This window comes from Jaculus jaculus, unplaced genomic scaffold, assembly GCF_020740685.1.
Source record: "Jaculus jaculus isolate mJacJac1 unplaced genomic scaffold, mJacJac1.mat.Y.cur u25, whole genome shotgun sequence".
Taxonomy (NCBI): Eukaryota; Metazoa; Chordata; class Mammalia; order Rodentia; family Dipodidae; genus Jaculus; species Jaculus jaculus.
Window position 1 is genome coordinate 3,255,754 of NW_025423515.1, and position 21,454 is coordinate 3,277,207.

Here is a 21,454-nt window from a genome sequence, read left to right on the forward strand (position 1 = left end):
TGGGGTGATATGGCTATATTCTGGTCCAGGCGAAAGACATTAAACTTGATTAGCAGACTAGCAAATATCCTTCCTACAAATGATATTATACACATTTTCCCAGGCAAGAAAGAATTCTTAATGGATACATTTCACCCTTTCTTTCAGTAGCAAGTTACACTCCATGCAGAAGTCACTGTGCTCACCTACAGTGATGAGAATATTGAAGGGAAAATGAGTTAGTGCTGTCCATTCATGCTACCATGCATCAAAAATGGAAAAACGTGGTTATGAGGCGTGGCCTGGGAGGCGCCTGCACGGAAGGCGGTTGGAGGGAGGCCCGATTTCCCCCTTTTGTTTCTGGTTCTCCATTGTGCGAGGCAGCGGCTGTGGCGGCGGCGGCAGCGGCGGCTGGAGCCTCTGATTGGGTTTCGGGTCGGTACTGGAGCCCATCAGCGTGGGCAGCGAACCGGGGGAGCGAGGCACGAGAACACTGCCTGGCAGCCTTCCGGGCTCTCCAGAGAGAATCTCCCTGGGGCAGGAGGCCATGGAGCAGTACACCACAAACAGCAACAGCTCCACCGAGCAGATCGTGGTGCAGGCTGGGCAGATCCAGCAGCAGGTACAAGGACAGCCATTAATGGTGCAAGTCAGTGGAGGCCAGCTGATTACTTCAACTGGCCAGCCCATCGTGGTCCAGGCTGTCCCGGGTGGACAAGGCCAAACCATCATGCAGGTGCCTATGTCTGGGACACAGGGTTTGCAGCAGATCCAGCTGGTCCCGCCAGGGCAGATCCAGATCCAGGGAGGACAGGCCGTGCAAGTGCAAGGGCAGCAGGGCCAGACCCAGCAGATCATCATCCAGCAGCCGCAGACAGCCGCCACTGCCGGCCACACTCAGACACAGCAGCAGATTGCTGTCCAGGGGCAGCAGGTGGCACAGCCTGCTGAAGGGCAGACCATCGTCTACCAGCCAGTTAATGCAGACGGCACGATTCTCCAACAAGTGACAGTCCCTGTTTCAGGCATGATCACCATCCCCGCAGCCAGTCTGGCAGGAGCACAGATTGTTCAGACAGGAGCCAGTACCAACACTAGCAGCAGCGGGCAGGGGACCGTCACTACGACACTGCCAGTGGCAGGCAACGTGGTCAATTCAGGAGGCATGGTCATGATGGTGCCGGGCGCTGGCTCTGTGCCTGCTATCCAGAGGATCCCTTTGCCCGGAGCGGAGTTGCTGGAGGAAGAGCCCCTCTACGTGAAGGCCAAGCAGTACCACCACATTCTGAAGAGGAGGCAGGGCCGGGCTAAGCTGGAGGCCGAAGGGAAGATCCCAAAGGAAAGACGGAAATACCTGCACGAGTCCGGCACCGGCACGCCATGGCCCGGAAGCGCGGGGAAGGCGGGCGGTTCTTCTCTCCCAAGGAGAAGGACGGCGCCCACGTGCAGTTAACAGAGCCAGACCCAGCCCCTGGTTGTGCAGGCCTCTCATCCCAGCTACTCTGGAAAGTGAAGCAGGAGGATCAGCAGTTCAAGGCCATCCGGGGCTATATAGAGACCCGAGCCAAGCTGAGGAAGAAGCCATGACTCAGATCATCCGAGTGTCCTAACCCCAGACGGGTGGGAGAACTTGACCGTTCATATTCCTCACCACTGTTCCTGGAATCGATCCACTTTTCCAATGGGATACTGAACACACTCTGCCCTTCTACAGGACAGAGGCCACTTGGTTTTTAAGAAGTGGCCAGTATTGTAATCACCACGGTGTCTGGCAAATTGAAGTTGCCAGCCTTTGTCTCACCCTTCCATTTAGGACTATTTCAGATTGTCGATGGCAGAGGCCTTTGGGGACTTGGATCAAGCAAGGAGACATGTGCCAGCTAAGCGTTCCTTACATGAGCATTTACGCTGACCGGTGAAGCCAGCCGTCAGCCATTGCAGTGGGAGTGAGCAGCCTTCTCAACCTGAGCTCTGGTTAGGGAGCCACAGCCCTCGTCTTCCCGTGGAGTCTCGACGGTGTCCTCCTGTGGAGTGGGTCTGGGCTGGTAGACTGCAGAGACGCTTCTACTCACAGGCAGCTTCCAGGCACAGCATGCGGTGACAGTGACCCCTGCAGCATAGTCACCTGATCGGTGGTAAGACGATGTCTGCGCAGATGCTGGCTTGAGCCAGGAGAAGTCCAGAGGGATATTTCAGATGGGATAAAATGATTAAAAAAAAAAGTCTTGAATACCAAAAACACATTGCTGGTCTCTTTCTTAGCTTTGACAAGTTGTACTTGTCTCTGTCCCATCACCTGGTCCATAGTCTTTGCTGTGGCTGCTGTTAACAGTTCAGAGAACATGGACCTTGCAGATACCTTTCCCAGTAGAGAACAGAACTCTTCCAGAGCTTGAGTACTGAAGACATTTCTAGTATGTGCTGCCCTATGCAGGGACAGACTAGAGGTTTCCAGTCATGCACTTTGTGACAGCATTGGGGCCTGGAAGGATCCATGTGTCTCTCAGTCCAGAAGGGAGAGGACTCTTCCTGCCCACGCGCTGCCGCAGAGCGCGGCTCCAGCGCAGGGGTTGAAGAACGTCGCTCCCACGGGCACTCAGACCTGTTGTCAAGCCCTGAAAGGAGGCTGAGGTTGAGTCTTTCCCGTTTTCTGGAAAGCACTGTTAGTTAGTCATGCTGTCCCGGGCACAGTCCAGGGCGCTTCCCGCGGAAGATGCGTGAACCTGTGGCACAGTTCTCCCTTGTGGGCTCCTGTCTTTGTAGGCCTTGGGCAGTGAGGTTTCATGACACTGACTGATAGCAGAAATGCCTGCGGGGCCACAGCTCTCAAAATGAGTTGGGCCACAGAAATCTTTGCTAAGCAAGCCTTTTACCACTGAGCCACACCCCCATCCCAAAAAATCTATTTTCTAGACGTTGAGCCCTAAAAGAAAACTAAGACGATATTTCAGAAGAGTTGGCTGCCTTCTCTGCAAACACAGCAAGAAAACAGTCATTCTGAAGATAACAGGTTGGTTGAAATACGGGGCACATGTAAAGATGGATCTTTGATTTCACTCTGAACTCCACTAAGACAAAGAATCTGACCCTGTAAAAAAATCATCACAAGGACAGACCATTGTAACTAAAAACAAACAACTGTGCAAAGTAGCGAGATGTCTTCCTTGTCCGGCAGTCTGGCCTCTGGGGCCAGAGGAGCTGCTCCTTACATAGTGTTCAGATATCAGCAGCCCCAGGTTTTTCAGATCACTAAAAACTCCTAACTGATCTGGTTGGAGATTTCCTCATACCTAATGTCCACTGCTAAGCCAACAATCCTAGTGCTCTCTGTGTGTGTAGTTTTGTATATAGTAATGCCAACCTCGTTGCTGAATGTTACATCTGGAGGAGACACGGGTTCGAGCCTGCTTGTTTGCTTTGGTGTCACCATGGTGACATGGCGTCTATGTGGGGTCATTTTAGCACAACAGCATTGCCTGCAAAGTGGGGGGGCTGACCATGACTCATTTCTTTAACCTCGTTTACTTACTCATTTGCTCTAGTCAGTGACTGTAAGGATAACTTCAAAGGTCCAGAGTGAATGGATGAGCGAATAATTGGTCTAATGCATAGTCATATCACTTGAGTGGTGTTTTTTTGTTTTGTTTTTTTTGCAAGGAATTGTAAGTGTACATATTTTAACTGCATTGTTACACTGCTTTTGTCAGTGTCTTACACTCTTACACCACTGGACCAACAGCCTTTTCTGGCTACAGGGCACCTGATGATGATGTCTTGATTTTCTTTTGGGACTCAACTATATAGGATTCTCCACCCCCCCCCCCACCAGCAGCAGGGGTTACAGGTGATTGATCACTGATGTCATTGCAGTTGTTATTTTTTTAAATAAATTTGTAAAAATACTAAAAAAAAAATGGAAAAAAGTGAAGTAATCTTTTATTTGATAACTTTTACTTATTTTTCATTACCTGTTTGGCTGAAATCAATTAAACCAAGTGGAAATTTCCTCATATGGATTACAATGAACTTTAACATATCTTTTCTGTCCTCTCTAAAATGATTTCATTATGAGCTGTGCAAAGAAAATGCTCAATGCACTTGCTGGGAAATCCTGATGAGTCACATTCAATTTCCCAGTATTAATAGATCTGCAGTTCTGTTCATAGTGGCAAGAGAGCTGGTGCTCTCTTGTTCTGTCCTCCTCACAAATAAATAAATTATTTATATAATGTTTCAGTATACGCTATCTTTTGAGTGTCTTTCATAATGCATTTTGGCTCTGTGCACATTTTATGGTAATTTGTTACCAAGATCTTTTCTTGAATATGAGCATGTGTGAATCAACATGCAAGGCAAGGTTCTGCCACTACTGTTACAGGCCAAGTCTCCTTTGTTCTTCTTCACTGCATGAATAAAATAGACATGAATACCGCAAAGGAAGTAAACTGAAGACTTTATTACATCGACATAGGTTTCAACTAGAACATTGAATGCTCTGAACTCCTACGTGAGATGTGATTAGTTTCCCAACTGTGAATATGTAATGGTAATAGTAACAACTGTGACCTCTAGGTTCTCAGTGGTATCAGTTATCATCCTAGAGTTGGCATATTTGGAAGTTACAGTGATGACTCATGACAGGTCTCAGAATACCCATCAATAGGTGATGTTATACCTTTGGTGAAACCTGGAATACAAGACAAGTGTAGCCTGTTAAAAGTGGGAGCTAGGAACTAGCAGCAGAAAAGTGGATCTGTTTCATTAATCAGGAGCTGGAACTACCAGAAGTTATGTGGGTTCCAATGTAGCAGGTCCTAAAACGACTGGTCACTATATAAGTGCACAAGAACAGTTCTGGATCTGCAGAGTCAGGAAAAGGATGTGCACCCTGAACACAAACAGCTCAGGGAAATCTTGGGAAAAGGGTGCCCATTACTGCCAGCCCAAATGACCAGAAGTGGCCCTTAGGGGAAAGAAGTGGTCTAGCAGTCCCAGTACAAGTAGCTCCAAGAATCTTACACTTAAGTCAGGTCATCTGCACTGGTCACTTTTCACTTCAGCATCTTGGAAGTAAGATAAGAGGACTGACAAGTCTGTACATTGAATTTGTGCACAAGGTTTACATGGTAAGACCCAGGTGGATTGTGTGAGGGAGTGCATGTCTTTAAGGTGAAAATCAAGGGCACATATTAAGAGTCAGACAATCTGGAAAAAAAAATAACATATGGCCATGTCAAAGATGGTGGCTCTCTTTGCCTTGTTTTTTCCTTTTTTGTGGTAATGATTAATTCTAGGGATACTAGCATTGTACAAATCCAATCAGAAAGCAGTTTGATGCGCTCATAATAGGGAGACCACGTTTGTCCCTGTGGACACATCAGGACTGAAAGGTTAATGGTGGAGGACACACATGGGACACAGATGTTGAGGACTTACTCTAACAATGGATTTCATGGCACCTTCTCTCACAAAGACAGCTTGCTAGTAGGGAGGAGGCTTTGAACCCGGTTCCACCTTAATTCCTTTACATATTGGAATGCAGGTTGTGCAAAACCAGAGACATGTAAACAAGCCATTTGGAAACCTGCTACTTAATAGGGCATTTAAAATATGAATTTTATTAGTTTTAATTTAATTTTATTTTAAATATTATTAATTCATTTATTTTTGGAGTTTTGAGGTAGGGTTTCAATCTAGCTCAAGCTGACTTGGAATTCACTATGGAGTGTCAGGGTGGCCTCTAATTTACAATGATCCTCTTACTTCTGCCTCTTGAGTTCTGGGATTAAAGGCATGCACCACCATGCCTTGAATTTTAAAATAAATATTTGTATTATGGGCCATGTTTTGGCTGGATAAAGCTGATTCTAGACACCATAGATTAGTAACTGAAAATTTCTTGGCTGGCAAGTTTACTCAGTGGTTCAGGCTCTTGGTTTCCAAACCTAACCACGCTACATTGATTTCCCAGTACCCACGTAAAGCAAGTGCACAAAGGGTCCCAAACATCTGTATTTAGTTTACAGAAACTAGAGCCTCTTGTGCACCCATTCTCTCACTTTCTCTTTCTTGTTTTTATGATAATATTGCATGCTTAATATTCTAATTTTATTATTCATAAAATAAGTAACAGGTTATTGAGCTAAAGCTTTCAATCACAATTGTACCGTTCTAAGCATTCATATGCAAAAAAATTCTAAAATTCAAGTAATTCATAGCATGTGAATGCTACTTAAGTCAAAATAGTACTACGTCCATTAGAGATTTGTTCAAAAAGTGTCACATCCATCCACTATGTATCACTTATGGCTATTTTCACACTATAGCAGTGGTGTGTCACAGCAGCCTCAGAGACCATGTGAGCATAAAGCTGATTAGTCCCTAATCTTACTCACAAAAGAGAAGTAGACTACCACAAATCTATACACAGGTCTAGAAATCAGCAATGGACAAATGTTTGAATATTTTATATTATTTTTGCATAAATGCGATCAACTCTGGGTGTCACACAAGCTAAAAACAACCAAAAATAAAACTACTACATGGGCAGGGTGGAGGTGCTCACCTTCAATCCCAGCACTTGAGAGGCCGAAGCAGGAGGATTGCTATGAGTTGGAGGCCATGCTTAGAATTCATAGTGAATTCCAGGTCAGGCTGGCTAAAGGAACACCATACTTCAAAATACCAAAGTATAAAAGAAAAAAAAGGACTGTTAATGATCTAGTCCCTTGTCAACTATTATTTACTCCACTCTAAATATGACATTCAAATTTGTATTGTTCAGGAAGACATTCAGGCTTGATATCAGATCATGTTTCATGAGAATAACATGCTGATACATTCCGTCAGGTAAGTCAAAGAAGAAAGTTCCGGCAGGGGTGGGAGGTGGGGGGAAGATAACATAGTAAATCATCGTCTTAGTTTTAACGGGAAGCTAACACTAATGCCATGGCTTTTCTCTTCCACTTGGATTATTCCTCACACCTGGCTGCCTTCCATATGGACAATGAATGGCAATTTGGCAGTCATGGAAGTTCTACAGGCACTCTATGTATTTTCTCTTCTTCAGCACAACAAATGACTGTGATTTAAACAATTGCTATTCTGTTTAAAGGTCCCATGGGCTGAACTCTCTGCTCCTGGGCCAGGATGTATCTCTTCCCTCACATTTGAGTTTTATTTTACGTTACTTTGGGTACTAAGCTAAGAATTCCAAATGTAAATAATTGAGTGGAATTTCAAAGATTTGGCGTAGTACTTTGGATATGATGTCTCACCGCAAATGTCATCACAATAGGGTGTAGCACGTTTAAGGACAGAAAAGAATGGATGAAAGCAGTCTAACATCCAAATGGGGCAAGCAGGGGCTGGAGAGGTGGATTAGCACTTAAGGCCCTTGACTACAAAGCCAAAGGACCCAGGTTCTACTCCCCAGGACCCATTTAAGCCAGATCCACAAGGTGGCACATGCATCTGGGATTAATTTGCAGCAGCTGGAGGCCCTGGTGCACCCATTCTATCCCTCTCTCTATAATCATAATCATCATCATCATCATCATCTATTTTCCTCTCTCTCTCCTATAAATAAAATAAAACAAAGTTTAAAAAAAGGAAAGGGTTAAGCAATGCAGGTGTACTAGGGACCTATTCTTGGTCACACTTCTATAACACTAGAACATTCACAAACCAGTCCCAGATAGTTGAATCCTTGACAGACAAATGACATCTGTTTAGCAACTGATAGCAAAATTTATACTGCTTAAAATGATACACAAGTAATTGATTCCTATGTTTATAAACTTTTAAATGAGGACACCAAAAGTCATTTAATGAAAGGTTTTATAAATACCAAAGTTTTCATGATCTGCAATCCACTAAACTGCAAATGTGTTAAATAATATCATTGTAACAAAAAATTAATTTTCAAATGTAGTAGTTTGCCAATGGCATCATTTTTTTTATCCTCTTACATAATGGAAATGAGCCTTCAATGGTCTGCACAATCTTAGCTTTAGTTATACATCCTCAAGTTTTTAAGGCTATTCCAAACACTTCCATAACCTTAATGTATATTGAAACAAGGTTAATGTACAGACTTTACTTCTTCCAAAGGGTAATATACTTCTATCTCTTACTTATACCCCCACTGTATATCTGAATAGTCTGAGCACTTGACTGCAACCGTTTTAGTCAGGCCCAAAGACATTTGCTCTATTCAGCAATATTCTACAACAGATTTTCATTGAAAAACCTGAAAAATGAATCAGATACATTGCACATGATCAAGACTGATAGGAGCACAATGCATGGTAAATTAGCAGGGGTTGTTTTTTTTTTCTAAATCTTTTTATTACGAATCTGAGTAAGATGGGAGAAAATGATTATTCTTGGTATTGCTACCTAACTACAAAGGCATATGCCACTTTGTGAAACTGGCTTTCAGTAGGTGCTGGGTAATGGAACCTGGCCTGAAGTCTGTGCAAAAACGCTAGTAATATTATTAGAGAACAAATAACACTTGTACACATAAACAAACAGCTTACCATTTTTTAGTATTTATTGGTTACTATAGTGTAAGAGTTTCTTTGAGATATGTATCAAATCAATACATATGAGTTAAAATTTAAAAATCAATTGGATGAACCATATGTTGTTTTCTTAGTCCTCTGAAGAGAGTTTCTACTTGGTCTTAATATAATGATGTAGCACTTGTGAAAAAAGATGCAACCTAGCACCCCTGCACTAGAGACCAAGATAGAGAAGACCTCCACCATCACCATGGCCTTCCCCTTGGTGCTATGGTAGACAGGGAGGAAGGTGAGCCACACACTGCAGAACACCAGCATGCTGAAGGTCAGGAACTTGGCTTCATTGAATGTGTCAGGCAGGTTTCTGGCCAGGAAAGCCACAGTGAAGCTCCCTACAGCCAGAGATCCGAGGTATCCCAGGACACAGTAGAAGGCAGTGACTGAGCCTTTATTACACACAATGATGATGTGACCATGTTCTGAGTGTGCATCAGTGTCCACAAAGGGAGGGGATGTTCCCAGCCAGATTCCACAGAGAACAAGTTGGATCAAAGTACAGATGGGAATGATGAAGTTAGGTGCTCCTGATACCAGCAGCTCCCTCATCTTTCGTCCTGGAGCAGTGACCTTGAAGGCCAGAACCACAGTAATTGTTTTGGCCAAGACAGTGGACACAGCCACAGTGAACAGAACTGCAAATGTGACCTGCTGCAGGATGCACTTGGCGGTGTTGGGATATCCAATGAAGAGCAATGAACAGAGAAAACAAAACATGAGAGAAATGAGCAGGATGTAGCTGTTTGTGCGATTATTGGCCTTCACAATCGGTGTGTCCTGGTGCTTCACAAAAACCCCAAGAACAAGAGCAGTGAGTGCAGAGAAGCACAGGGCCAAGCAAGCCAGAGCCATCCCCAAGGGGTCTTCATAGGACAGAAATGTCACAGTTTTTTGGAGACAGTGAGTTTGTTGTTTGTTGGCGTACTGGTTTATTGGGCACTTCACACATTGATCCATATCTGGCAGACAAAGCAAAGTATCGTCAGGATAGTGGCAATATTTCCTTCTTCAAATTACACTCCAAGCACACGTTTTAGAGGTCAATCATGTTTGTATTGCTTGTTCCTACTGGGAACAATCAGGGTAGCTTGCTCTATAGCCATGATTCCCAGTTAATACAGACCATCTCATTAATTATACAGTATCTCATACTGAATATTTCAACCAAAGTAGATTTTTCCATCTATACCTCTAATGTTACTTTTCTTAATCATGTTTTCTAAATTTCTGTTCACACAATTGTACTAATTGTGTAGGCATGTCATAGTTATTCTATATTTTATTATTTTAATTCTCTTTTATGATGTTATGCAGTGGATGCACATCAAAAAAGTTCTCAGTCATATTTCTTTTTTTATTAACTTCATCTATCAACACTCCACCCCTCCCACACACTTTGGTTTCTGGGACACTGGAAACATGCTCTGGGTATGAGGACATGTAGCAGGCTCTAAGATGAAAATATGGAGGTATTAACATTTACATTATTATTTAAATCCCTTTGCTCATATTTCTTGCAGAATTTAGGTACAACTCTAACATGATACCTCCATATGTTGTTTTCCCTTCTCACCTGTCAAATAGAGGGTAACACAAAATTACAGCCATTCATCCATTCAATGTTCAAACTCTTAGTCTTCATACTCCAGAAAGATACATTTATTATTACTTTTTATTTCTCAACATCTCCCATTACCTCCTTAAATATACATGTTAAACAATACTTGTGACATTTTCTTTTGGTGGGTTTTTATTTATTTATTTATTTTTTTTTTTGGTTTTATGAGGTAGGGTCTCACTTTAGCTCAGGCTGAACTGGAATTCTCTATGTAGGCTCAGAGTGGCCTCGAACTCACAGTGATCCTCCTATCTCTGCCTCCCGAGTGCTGGGATTAAAGGTGTGCGCCACCACACCCGGCTGACTTGTGACATTTTAATTAGAATATATAGGTTTCTTGAAACAGGATTTTAATGTTTGGATATGCTATTGTCTGTTGTCTTATAATTAACTTCTCTTTCTCAATTATTTTGTATGTACTCACTAGATGCTATTCTAACACTGACAGTATTTGGAAAATTGCATATTTCTAAAGCTAAAGTAATGACATCTATGGGCATTTCTTTTCTGTCAGTAACCTACTGGGTAATGGGAAAATAAGTGTGTGAAAGCTTCCTTCTTGTAATCTTCAATGTATGTAGACTCAAAGCAGATTATATGTATGAGAAGAAAGTATCAGGTGTCATAATCCTTGAAAGGGATAACATCTTCCTGGATTATTAGATTTCAAAGAGCTTCTTTTTTATTGTGGGGGAATTAACAATACAGTGGATCTAGGTAATAAAAATGAGGTTTGTGGAGGAAAGTGAGTGCTATTTTTATGGTCAGAAGTATTTATCATGTTTTAAAAGTAATTATATTAAGCAAGAAAGAGATATTATCTGTCTCTTCAGCTCCCCTCCAGACTGAAACTAGTCCCCATAATAACTGGAGAATTTCTACCTGAGACATCAACTTACCCGTTTTGTTAGAAATCTCATTTTCTGGGCAAGGAGAACAATCAAAACAGCAGGCTGCCTTTCCCTCCTGTCTGAACTTCCTGGATCCAGGCCTGCAATTCTCACTGCACACAGAGGAGGGGATCTGAGGGGGAAAAAAAAAAAAAAAAGAAACAATAACCAAAACCCCAGAGAAATGTATAACAGGTAGGATTTCATTCACAAATATATGCTAAAACAATGCATTATTAATGAACTTATATTCCCCACATACTGTGGGTTCCTGTGTCCTTTGGGGCCTGGCTATGCTTCCCTGAAGGAGCTCAGGGCCAGGGTGGGTGAGCACGCAAAAGTAAAAGACTTACTGGAGGAATTTTCGCATGAACAGCTCTCTCTGTTTATTGTCAGGGAAATGGGTTTATAAGCATCTGAGGGTGGGGGGAGGACCCTAAGGGGACTGGTGGTTTTAAATGTTGCTAGCCTATGCCTAGGAACTATCTTTCCAGCATGTAGGCAATGGTGGGGAGTGTTGGAGGTTGTGGGGGTGGGGAGGAAGTGGTGGATCAGGTGATATATGGTCTCAGGACTGAGTGAAGGCTGCCAGCTGATAAGGAGTTTCCTAGGCACCTGTCCAAAGGTCACAGGGGTATGGTCAATGCCACCTAAATTCAGGTGTGCAGGGATTGGGGAGGGAGTGGCCTCCTGCAGCCCTGTAGCCCTAGGGTCCTTAGCAGGGCCTGGCAGCTCAGGCCCCTCTCCTGAAGACTTCAGTCTGTGTCTGGAAGTGTCTGACAACATACAATATAATTTAAGGACCACACTCCATTTAGTACACTGAAAGTTGTCTTATGTATGGAGAGTTTGATAAAGTATTCTGTTGTTTCCAAATATTTTTCATAAGACAGAAAGAAACTCTAGGACACTGGAAAAAGGATCCTATAAAACATGTTGCACTTCACCAAACACTGAAGGGCACACATGGCCCCACATGATTTTGCATCTTGCGTCTATGGTAAAGCATCACAGTGAGTACAACATACCTGCCTGCTCCCTGTTGCCCACTCTCGTGTCTCATCAAACAAATACAATTGCTGACCAAGGGGCAGATGTGGAGAAAACTGTCCTATTTTCACCTTTATTCCAAGACCTTGTGGAAAATTCCAAATGTGGAGAATATCATACTCTGCATCAAATTTTGATTTCTCATTAACAGTCACTAGGTCTCCAACAGGATTCAAAAATTGCAAGGTCTTCAGGGAGCTGTAAAGCTAAAAGAGACGTATATTGAAATTAAGTTTGTACACACATATAAACATAATATGTGTTGTGGGTTAGACCTTGATTTTTTTCAGTTCATTCCTTCAGCAGGAAACTATTGCATGTTCCCAATAGTGTGAAATAAATGAAATTCTACAGATAAATTAATTACTATATTTTTATAAGTTTCTTTTTGGAGAAACTGCTAAAATGACCACCAAATGTTATATAAAGCTAGTGATATAAGCTTTTTAAATTACTTTTGTACTCAGTGAATACATTCAAGTTGGTACCATTGTTAGCCTCCTTCCTCTCTTCCCCCTCTGCTCTTAGTTGGGGAATATGGGCTGTGCGTTGTGGCGTCAGCCATCAGTTATGGGTAGGAGGCAATGTAAGATTCTAAACCCATTATATTTATGAAAATCAAGTAACTTTCAGTACTTACAGTGAGACAGAATTACTTTAACAATTTATATGTACTGTCAATCAAACTGATCAGGATACTTTGGCATGGGAAAAGTAAGATAGCGTCTAGATATGCAAGCACTTCATGATAATATATATGGGATTACATATCAAACATAATATTTGGAATGGTATCAGGATCATCTGTCACATTAAACATAGGCCACTCAAAACTGAGATCATTAATTTCACTGTCTTCTTTTTCATATATTCACACATTGATGGTTTATCACGGTTGTCTACTTGACACAAGTAAGAATTGCCATGGACACAAATTTCTGGACATATCTCTGAGGAATTTCTGTTAGGGACTTTAACTGGGACAACTCACAATGAACACATATGGCCCTATTCCATAGGCCAAGGGTCTATAATCACAGAAAGATATATATATATATATATATATCATCACTTTCTGCGTACAGACCGTGTATTGCCATGGACACAGTAATTTTTGTTGTTGTTTATGCTCCTGCTTCCATATTGTCACCATCATGATGGGCTCTACTCTTGAAATGTGAACTAGAATGAAAGCATTCTTACTCAATTTCTTCTGTCAGGTATTTTCCCCCCAAACGTAATTAGTAATCTCATATCTAGATTCACTTAGTAGGAAATGAAACAATATAGAAATATTCATAATTGAGAAAAGAACTCCACAGCACCAGGGTTTCAAAATGTGTGCATCAACTTAGAAGGGAACACTGATGACAATACATACCTTTGGGCAGTCAACTAGGTGTTGAGGTTTTGTTGCCTGAATATCTACGTGTTGAAAAAAGAAATTATGGTGGGCATATGCCAAAGCATACACAGCATTGTAAAGATTATAAGTCTCATCATTCATGGCCATGTCAAATCCTTGACCTGCATACCACTCTAAAGAGGTGTTGGGTGAAGACTTATTCTGTGTTCTACATTTAGATTCAATATTGGAACAATTAAAGTGCATCCATTCTGACTTCAACAGAGAAAGATCTATTGGATATTTTGAAGTGTTCATTGTCTGAATATTTTTCTTGAAATTGGGAATCTCCTGATGGTGGTTAGAAAAAATGAAAGTCCCATGAAATGAGTCAAAACTAATGTCTCTGCTTGTATGTTTGGTGACAACATCCCACTGTGAAGTGGTGACCCAGACCCTCTGGATGCCTAAATAGGCCCATCTTCTGAAGCTCACTTCTACTGTGGAATTCATTTCACCATAAATCATCACAACATTTGCCAATGACGTCACGATTTGGATATAATATGTCTCAGCCCTTGTATTGTATAACTCCATGTTTAATGGTATCTCATTCACAAAGGCTAAACAGACTTCACTTCCTTGCATCTTTTCTCTCAAGTCTGAGAGAAATTGAAGACCTTGGTCATCATCAGAGATGACCAGCCCCACCCAGGTCCAGTTGAAATGAAGCAGTAAGGAGACCATAGCAAAAGCCAGTCTTGTGTCCTTGGGGGCAATCTGATACAGATGAGGATACTGATAATGGTCACTCAGAATAGGATGAAATGGGCCATAGTGAATCTAAAGGACACAGAACATAGAAATCAACATGAGGAAGGGAATTGGAAAAAAATCTCTATCCATGATCTGAATTGTGCTAATCACCACATAGGGAGAATGGTGGGAAGGATGTTTGTTACCCAATTATTACTCATATGTCACTGTCCATAGGCTTCTGGAAAATTACTTAGCAATGTAAGTGTTGTAGGAAATCTGTTTGTATGTTTCCTCACTTCCTCCAATCAAATCTTAAAGATGAAGTGTTGATACCCCAAAAAATCACTGGTCATTAGCTCTTTGAAATGCATTGGACAATACATGCATAACTCATGTCCCCTACTTGAAATACCGCTAAGCACATGAGAATGGTAGTAAGGGGGGAGAGGTCAGGATTTATACTGTATATCACAAAAATCTCACCTGTCCAAAGCCAAAGAGCTTCAGAAATGTCCCAAATTTGATACTTGCTGCCCATGTTGGTCCAGTAAGACGTACATAACATGCATGTTTCCTACACCTGTAATTAGGAACCCAGTAATGTATTTTTGCTATCCTAGTTAGATATGGGAGAATTTCAAGTGAATCATCACACTTGGACTCAAGGAATTCAAATCCCACAGACATGTTGGGTAAAAGATTGGGATTACTGTTGATCTCTTCAGTGGCAAAAATCAGTGTCAGAATATATTGATATTTTTTGACTGGCAAACTGAAAAGAAACACAGAGATTATTATGAATGAGTTTCCAAACAGGATAACCTTGAAACAGATAGATTGGACATGCGATACCTGTGATAAATGATGTTTTTACCTGAAATTCTCATGTAATCATTCACTTTGATGTGAGGATATGAAACTGCATCACATAAAGACCAACTGAGTATTCTTTCTTAATTTTGTAATGGCAGACCATTCTTAAATGCATTTATGTTTTAAAAATATCTAAATAGGGCTGGGGAAATGGTTCAGCAGTTAAGGCATTTGCCAGTGACCCACGTTCTATTCCCCAGAACCCATGTAAGCCAGATGCACAAGGAGGCTCATATGTCTGGGCTTGTTTGCAGTATCTGGAGGCCTGGCTGTGCTCATTCTCTCTTTCTATCTGCTTCTTCCTCTCTCTCTCTCTCTCTCTCATAAGTAAATTAATTAAGCATCATTAAAATATATCTAAAAGTTTGTTTCCTGTTTCCAACTTGAGGATCTGGTGAAGACTGTATGTCATTCATGAACTTGAAAATAGACCTGTGCCACACAATAAATCTGCCCATATCTTCATCCTGAAACTCATAATAGTAGGAAATGAACAATAGAAGAACCAGGGATCTAATTTGTGGTATTTTGGCGTGCATATGTGGGCAATATGCTTCTTCATGTTTGGGAGAGACAATAGCATATGTGAGAATGTGGGGAAGAGACCAGATGCTTGTTTGAGTACGCCCATAAGTCAACGTCAGTTGTTTTCCTCCATTATGTTAAGCATCATTAGTCTGATGACTGGCAACTCACCAGTTTGGTGAGACTAGGAAGCAAGCAAGCTCCAGGAATACTTCTCTATCAAACTCATCTAGTGTTGGAATTAGAGATGCACATCAACATGCCAAAATCGTTTCTGAGGGCTGTGGACTTGAAATCAGGTGTCCATATTTATGCAGAAAGTCCAGTATAAATTCCTACTCTATGGCAAGATTTTACATATCATACTGCATTGACTAAGGTCATGCTCTGATTAATGCTGAATATTCAGTCAGTCCTATCCACTTATGACAAAATTTGGCTGTTATAGTGTCTTTGAAATTATGATATCTCCTCTCATTATGGCGTGAAATCTATTTGATCAGCAATTAGAAGAGTTGATCATTGTTTTTGCAATTCCATTTGCTTCTTGTATTATATAACTCCTCTTTTCTGAGACAAAATAGCTGAAAAAAATAAGGTTAGGGGTGGAGAGATGGCTTAGCAATTAAGGCATTTGCCTGCAAAGCCTAAGAGCCATGCTTGAAGCTCTAGATCTTATGTAAGCCAGAAACACAAAGGTGAGGCATGCACAAGTTTGTACATGTGAACTAGGGGACATGAGGATGTGGAGTTTGATTGTAGCATCTCAGGTCCAGGCAGGGCAATTTTCTCTCTCTGCTTCTGCTGTTTATCTCTCTCTCTCTCTCTCTCTCTCTGTATGTATGTATGTGTGTGTGTGTGTGTGTGTGTGTGTGTGTGTATATATATATATATGTATATGTATATGTATATGTATATGTATATGTATATGTATATGTATATGTATATGTATATGTATGTATGTATATATATACATATATATATACACACATAAAATTAAATTAAAATCAGTTTAAAGAGGAAGTATTCGTTTCAGACTCCCCTTCTGGTAATCTTAAACAAGTCAAAACTTATAAGGCGATTATTGACAGATAAGGCATGACAACTGGGACTAGTTTTTTTTTTTTTTTTTTGAGCCAACAAGCAGGCAGCAGTGCTTAGTGAAGATTTTGCATTTGCAGCCAGCTTTCTCCCATTTGCACATTACAGAATCTATGCTCTGGAATGGTGCTGCGCACTGTTAAGTTAGATATTCCAACCTCAATTGCCTAGTCAACATCATCTCACAGGAATACTGCCCAGGGTTGACCTAATCCAGAATATCATTCTTGTCAAGTTGGCAATCAAATGCAATGTCATAGAAAATATTTTCCACCTGTTCCCTCAAAATAGCATCTATTTAATGGCAAGATATATATATTTTGTTGAGATGAGGAAATTTTTCTCTTTTCTGATCCAATCTTCTACTTGGAGACATTTTTATTAGATATGGACATATTTTGTATATAAACAACACCTATTGGTACCATCCTTTCTCTCCTCCTTGCCCCTTTACTGAAGAGGCCTTCCTCTCTGGGGATGAAAGTCAACACCATGGGAATTGTGGGCCATGTATTATGGGTTGGGGGGATGCCTCTGAGCAGAATGTCCCAACTTGTGGATCTAACAATCTTTCCACCCCTTTCCTCAAAATTTCCTGAGCCATGCTGGGAGTATTTAAATCTATTTCAGTGATGGGTCTGGTTGGAGAATTAAGACCATAAATTCTCAGGGTTATTTTTGTAATTTAGTAATGATTTTAGGAGGCAAGGGGCAGAGTGTCCATTAATGTGCAGCTTATGAGCAGCAGGTGGCACCAGTAGTAGGAAGGGCACATGGACTGCCTCTGCACCTGGGCTCACATTTGGCATCGCAGAAGTGATAATACAGGTGGGCAGAAGGACATAAAGATGGGGAACTTGCTCCCAAACTCTCACTGGAATCTGCCAATTGGCAGTGTGGGTGGAAGGAAGGACATGGAGACTGGTTAACTGTACCCAAACTAGTGTATGTGATTATGCAGACCCCCATGTGAGATGCTGGCCATAGATTACATAGGCAGGAGAAAGTGGTGTAGTGACTAGGAGACTGTGCTTAGATTCACGTGTGAGATCCAAGTGCACGTAACAAGGGCAGAATGATAACATTTGGGAGCTGAGGTTTGTGTTACACTAGAGGATGGATGGGTTATGCAACCCCCAAACATTGTTTATCAATGTAGATCTATTGTGTTGTGGTGATTATGAATACAATTCTTCTGGCATTTTCCTCTGCATTTATGTTGCATTTTTTCTTAAATTTGTACCACTACTAGACTGCTAGTTTACCTTACTAGTTTACTACTATACTCTCTTAACTTACAGCTAGTTTACATTACTAACCTTAGTGCTTAGTAAGTAAGCAGAGCAAACTCAGGATTTGGTCATATTTCACATGTTAAAATTTCATGGTCCCTTAACTTTTTGATATCTCTGTAAATATAAAATTTTGATTTTCTCTATTATGGCCTCATTTTTAAATCTTCTCTATTTGTAGATAGACAGATAGATTTCTAGATCATTAGAATTCTTCTGTAGATATATTTTGACTTTATGATTAAAATATTTCTTAATAATCACTGATGTCTTTTTATGAAAATTTAATATCTAAAAATTATAACAGGTTATGTTCAAAAGAATTCATTTTGGAGTTTCCAATTCCATATATCATTGGGAGCCCTATTATAATATCTATGAAGAATTGTCTCACTAATTTTGTATTTTCAGTCAGAACTTTAAACAACTGATTTACAGATCTAATAGGCCTAATTCTATTGTTTTCCTATTCACAATTATCTTCTTTTGCTATCACCAACAAAAGATTGCTTCTATAGTTAGTAAACTTTGATAAGCTGTTCCTTTCACATTTTAACTTATAGACTATGTGCAGCCTTAATTGAGGTTTTGTTTTTCTTTGTAAGAAGACATTATCCCACCTTCTGCAAAGTTCCCTCAACCTAAAGGGGTCTAGTTCTGATGTCTTGTTTGACTCTGAGCATACAGTAATCACTTTATATTGGCAATTACAACATCTGGTTGCTGATAGAGTACCAAGTAAAATGGAACTAAACGTTTGAAATGGCTGCTAATTATATCTGGGAAACATGTTAATTGGTGATGTAGCCACTGACAAGTTTCCCAACACGTGGTAAATAACCTTTCACTAAACAATCATATAAGCGACCCTAATTTGTCTAATTTTATAAAGAAAAATGGGCAAGGAGTGTGTTATTGGGTAATTAGTGAGAATAATATGAAAATATTTTTTTTTTAATTTTTATTAACATTTTCCATGATTATAAAATATATCCCATGGTAATTCCCTCCCTCCCCACCCCCACACTTTCCCGTTTGAAATTCCATTCTCAATCATATTACCTCCCCATTACAATCATTGTAATTACATATATACAATATCAACCTATTAAGTATCCTCCTCCCTTCCTTTCTCCACCCTTTATGTCTCCTTTTCAACTTACTGGCCTCTGCTACTAAGTATTTTCATTCTCACACAGAAGCCCAGTCATCTGTAGCTAGGATCCCCATATGAGGGAGAACATGTGGCGCTTGGCTTTCTGGGCCTGGGTTACCTGACTTAGTATAATACTTTCCAGGTCCATCCATTTTTCTGCAAATTTCATAACTTCATTTTTCTTTACCGCTGAGTAGAACTCCATTGTATAAATGTACCACATCTTCATTATCCACTCATCTGTTGAGGGACATATAGGCTGGTTCCATTTCCCAGCTATTATAAATTGAGCAGCAATAAACATGGTTGAGCATGTACTTCTAAGGAAATGAGGTGAGTCCTTTGGATATATGCCTAGGAGTGCTATAGCTGGGTCATATGGTAGATCAATCTCTAGCTGCTTTAGGAACCTCCACACTGTTTTCCACAATGGCTGGACCAGATTGCATTCCCACCAGCAGTGCAGAAGGGTTCCTTTTTTTCCACATCCCCGCCAACATTTATGATCATTTGTTTTCATGATGGTGGCCAATCTGACAGGAGTGAGATGGAATCTCAATGTAGTTTTAATCTGCATTTCCCTGATGACTAGTGACGTAGAACATTTTTTTAGATGCTTATATGCCATTCGTATTTCTTCCTTTGAGAACTCTCTATTTAGCTCCTTAGCCCATTTTTTGATTGGCTTGTTTGATTCCTTATTATTTAACTTTTTGAGTTCTTTGTATATCCTAGATATTAATCCTCTATCAGATATATAGCTGGCGAAGATTTTTTCCCATTCTGTAGGTTGCCTCTTTGCTTTTTTCACTGTGTCCTTTGCGGTGCAAAATCTTTGTAATTTCATTAGGTCCCAGTGGTTAATCTGTGGTTTTATTGCCTGAGCAATTGGGGTTGTATTCAGAAAGTCTTTGCCAAGACCAATATGTTGAAGGGTTTCCCCTACTTTTTCCTCTAGCAGCTTCAAAGTTTCCGGTCTGATGTTAAGGTCTTTAGTCCACTTGGACTTAATTCTTGTGCATGGCGAGAGAGAAGAATCTATTTTCATCCTTCTGCAGATATTTATCCAGTTTTCAAAACACCATTTGCTGAAGAGGCTGTCTCTTCTCCAATGAGTATTTTTGGCATTTTTATCGAATATCAGGTGGCTATAGCTACTTGGGCTTACATCTGGATCCTCTATTCTGTTCCACTGATCTACATGTCTGTTTTTGTGCCAGTACCATGCTGTTTTTGTTACTATGGCTCTGTAGTATAGGTTAAAATCAGGTATGGTGATACCACCAGCCTCTTTTTTGTTGCTCAGTATTATTTTAGATATTCGAGGTTTTTTATGATTCCAAATGAATTTTTGGATTGTTTTTTCTATTTCCATGAAGAAAGCCTTTGGAATATTGATAGGGATTGCATTAAATGTGTAGATTGCTTTAGGTAAGATTGCCATTTTCACGATATTGATTCTTCCAAGCCAGGAACAAGGGATGTTTCTCCACTTTCTAGTGTCTTCTGCAATTTCTCGCTTGAGTGTCTTAAAGTTCTCATTGTATAGATTCTTTACTTCCTTAGTTAGGTTTATTCCAAGGTATTTTATTTTTTTTGATGCAATTGTGAATGGGAGTGATTCTCTGATTTCATCCTCTGTGTGTTTGTTGTTAGCATATATGAAGGCTACTGATTTCTGTGTATTTATTTTGTATCCTGCTACATTGCTGTAGGTTTTGATTAGCTCTAACAGCTTTCTAGTAGAGTCTTTAGGGTCCTTTATGTATAGAATCATGTCATCTGCAAATAATGATAACTTGATTTCTTCCTTTCCAATTTGTATCCCTTTTATGTGTGTCTCTCGCCTTATTGCTATGGCTAAGACTTCCAAAACTATATTAAATAGAAGTGGAGATAGTGGACACCCTTGTCTTGTTCCTGATTTTAGTGGAAAAGCTTCCAGTTTTTCCCCATTTAGTAATATGTTGGCTGTAGGCTTGTCATAAATAGCCTTTATTATATTGAGATATGTTCCTTCTATTCCCAGTCTCTGTAGGACTTTTATCATGAAGGGATGTTGGATTTTGTCAAATGCTTTCTCTGCATCTAATGAGATGATCATGTGATTTTTGTCCTTCAACCCATTTATGTAATGTATTACATTTATAGATTTGCATATGTTGAACCATCCCTGCATCTCTGGGATAAAGCCTACTTGGTCAGGGTGAATGATCTTTTTGATATACTCTTGTATTCTGTTTGCCAATATTTTGTTGAGAATTTTTGCATCTATGTTCAT

At 40.5% G+C, this 21,454-nt stretch overlaps 1 protein-coding gene and 1 pseudogene across 2 annotated transcripts; one reads left to right on the forward strand and one right to left on the reverse strand.

Moving 5' to 3' along the window:
- Positions 1-427: 427 nt before the first annotated feature.
- On the forward strand, positions 428-1,948 carry LOC123457537 (annotated as a pseudogene).
- Positions 1,949-8,609: 6,661 nt separating this feature from the next.
- On the reverse strand, positions 8,610-19,387 carry LOC101605507 (vomeronasal type-2 receptor 116-like). Of its 2 annotated transcripts, XM_045141409.1 has the most exons (8): positions 19,374-19,387; positions 16,968-17,006; positions 14,747-15,004; positions 14,463-14,490; positions 13,504-14,310; positions 12,101-12,328; positions 11,082-11,205; positions 8,610-9,523 (listed from the first exon to the last, which is right to left on the reverse strand). In XM_045141409.1, the coding sequence occupies exons 1-8, from the start codon at positions 19,376-19,378 to the stop codon at positions 8,610-8,612; spliced, it is 2,403 nt and encodes an 800-aa protein (XP_044997344.1). In that variant the 5' UTR covers positions 19,379-19,387. The 2 variants fall into 2 exon arrangements, with proteins under 2 accessions (XP_044997344.1, XP_044997345.1); XM_045141410.1 differs by lacking the exons at positions 14,463-14,490; positions 16,968-17,006; positions 19,374-19,387 and having other exon boundaries at positions 14,689-14,991.
- Between the last annotated feature and the right edge of the window lie 2,067 nt (positions 19,388-21,454).

What these genes read in the sequence shown, in the direction of transcription:
- LOC101605507 (XM_045141409.1), bottom strand. An exon ending in ACCTAGTTGACTGCCCAAAG is followed by an intron (nt 12,329 to 13,503) that starts GTATGTATTGTC and finishes CGTCTCTTTTAG; the next exon opens with CTTTACAGCTCCCTGAAGAC. An exon ending in TGAGATTTCTAACAAAACGG is followed by an intron (nt 9,524 to 11,081) that starts GTAAGTTGATGT and finishes TTTGTCTGCCAG; the next exon opens with ATATGGATCAATGTGTGAAG.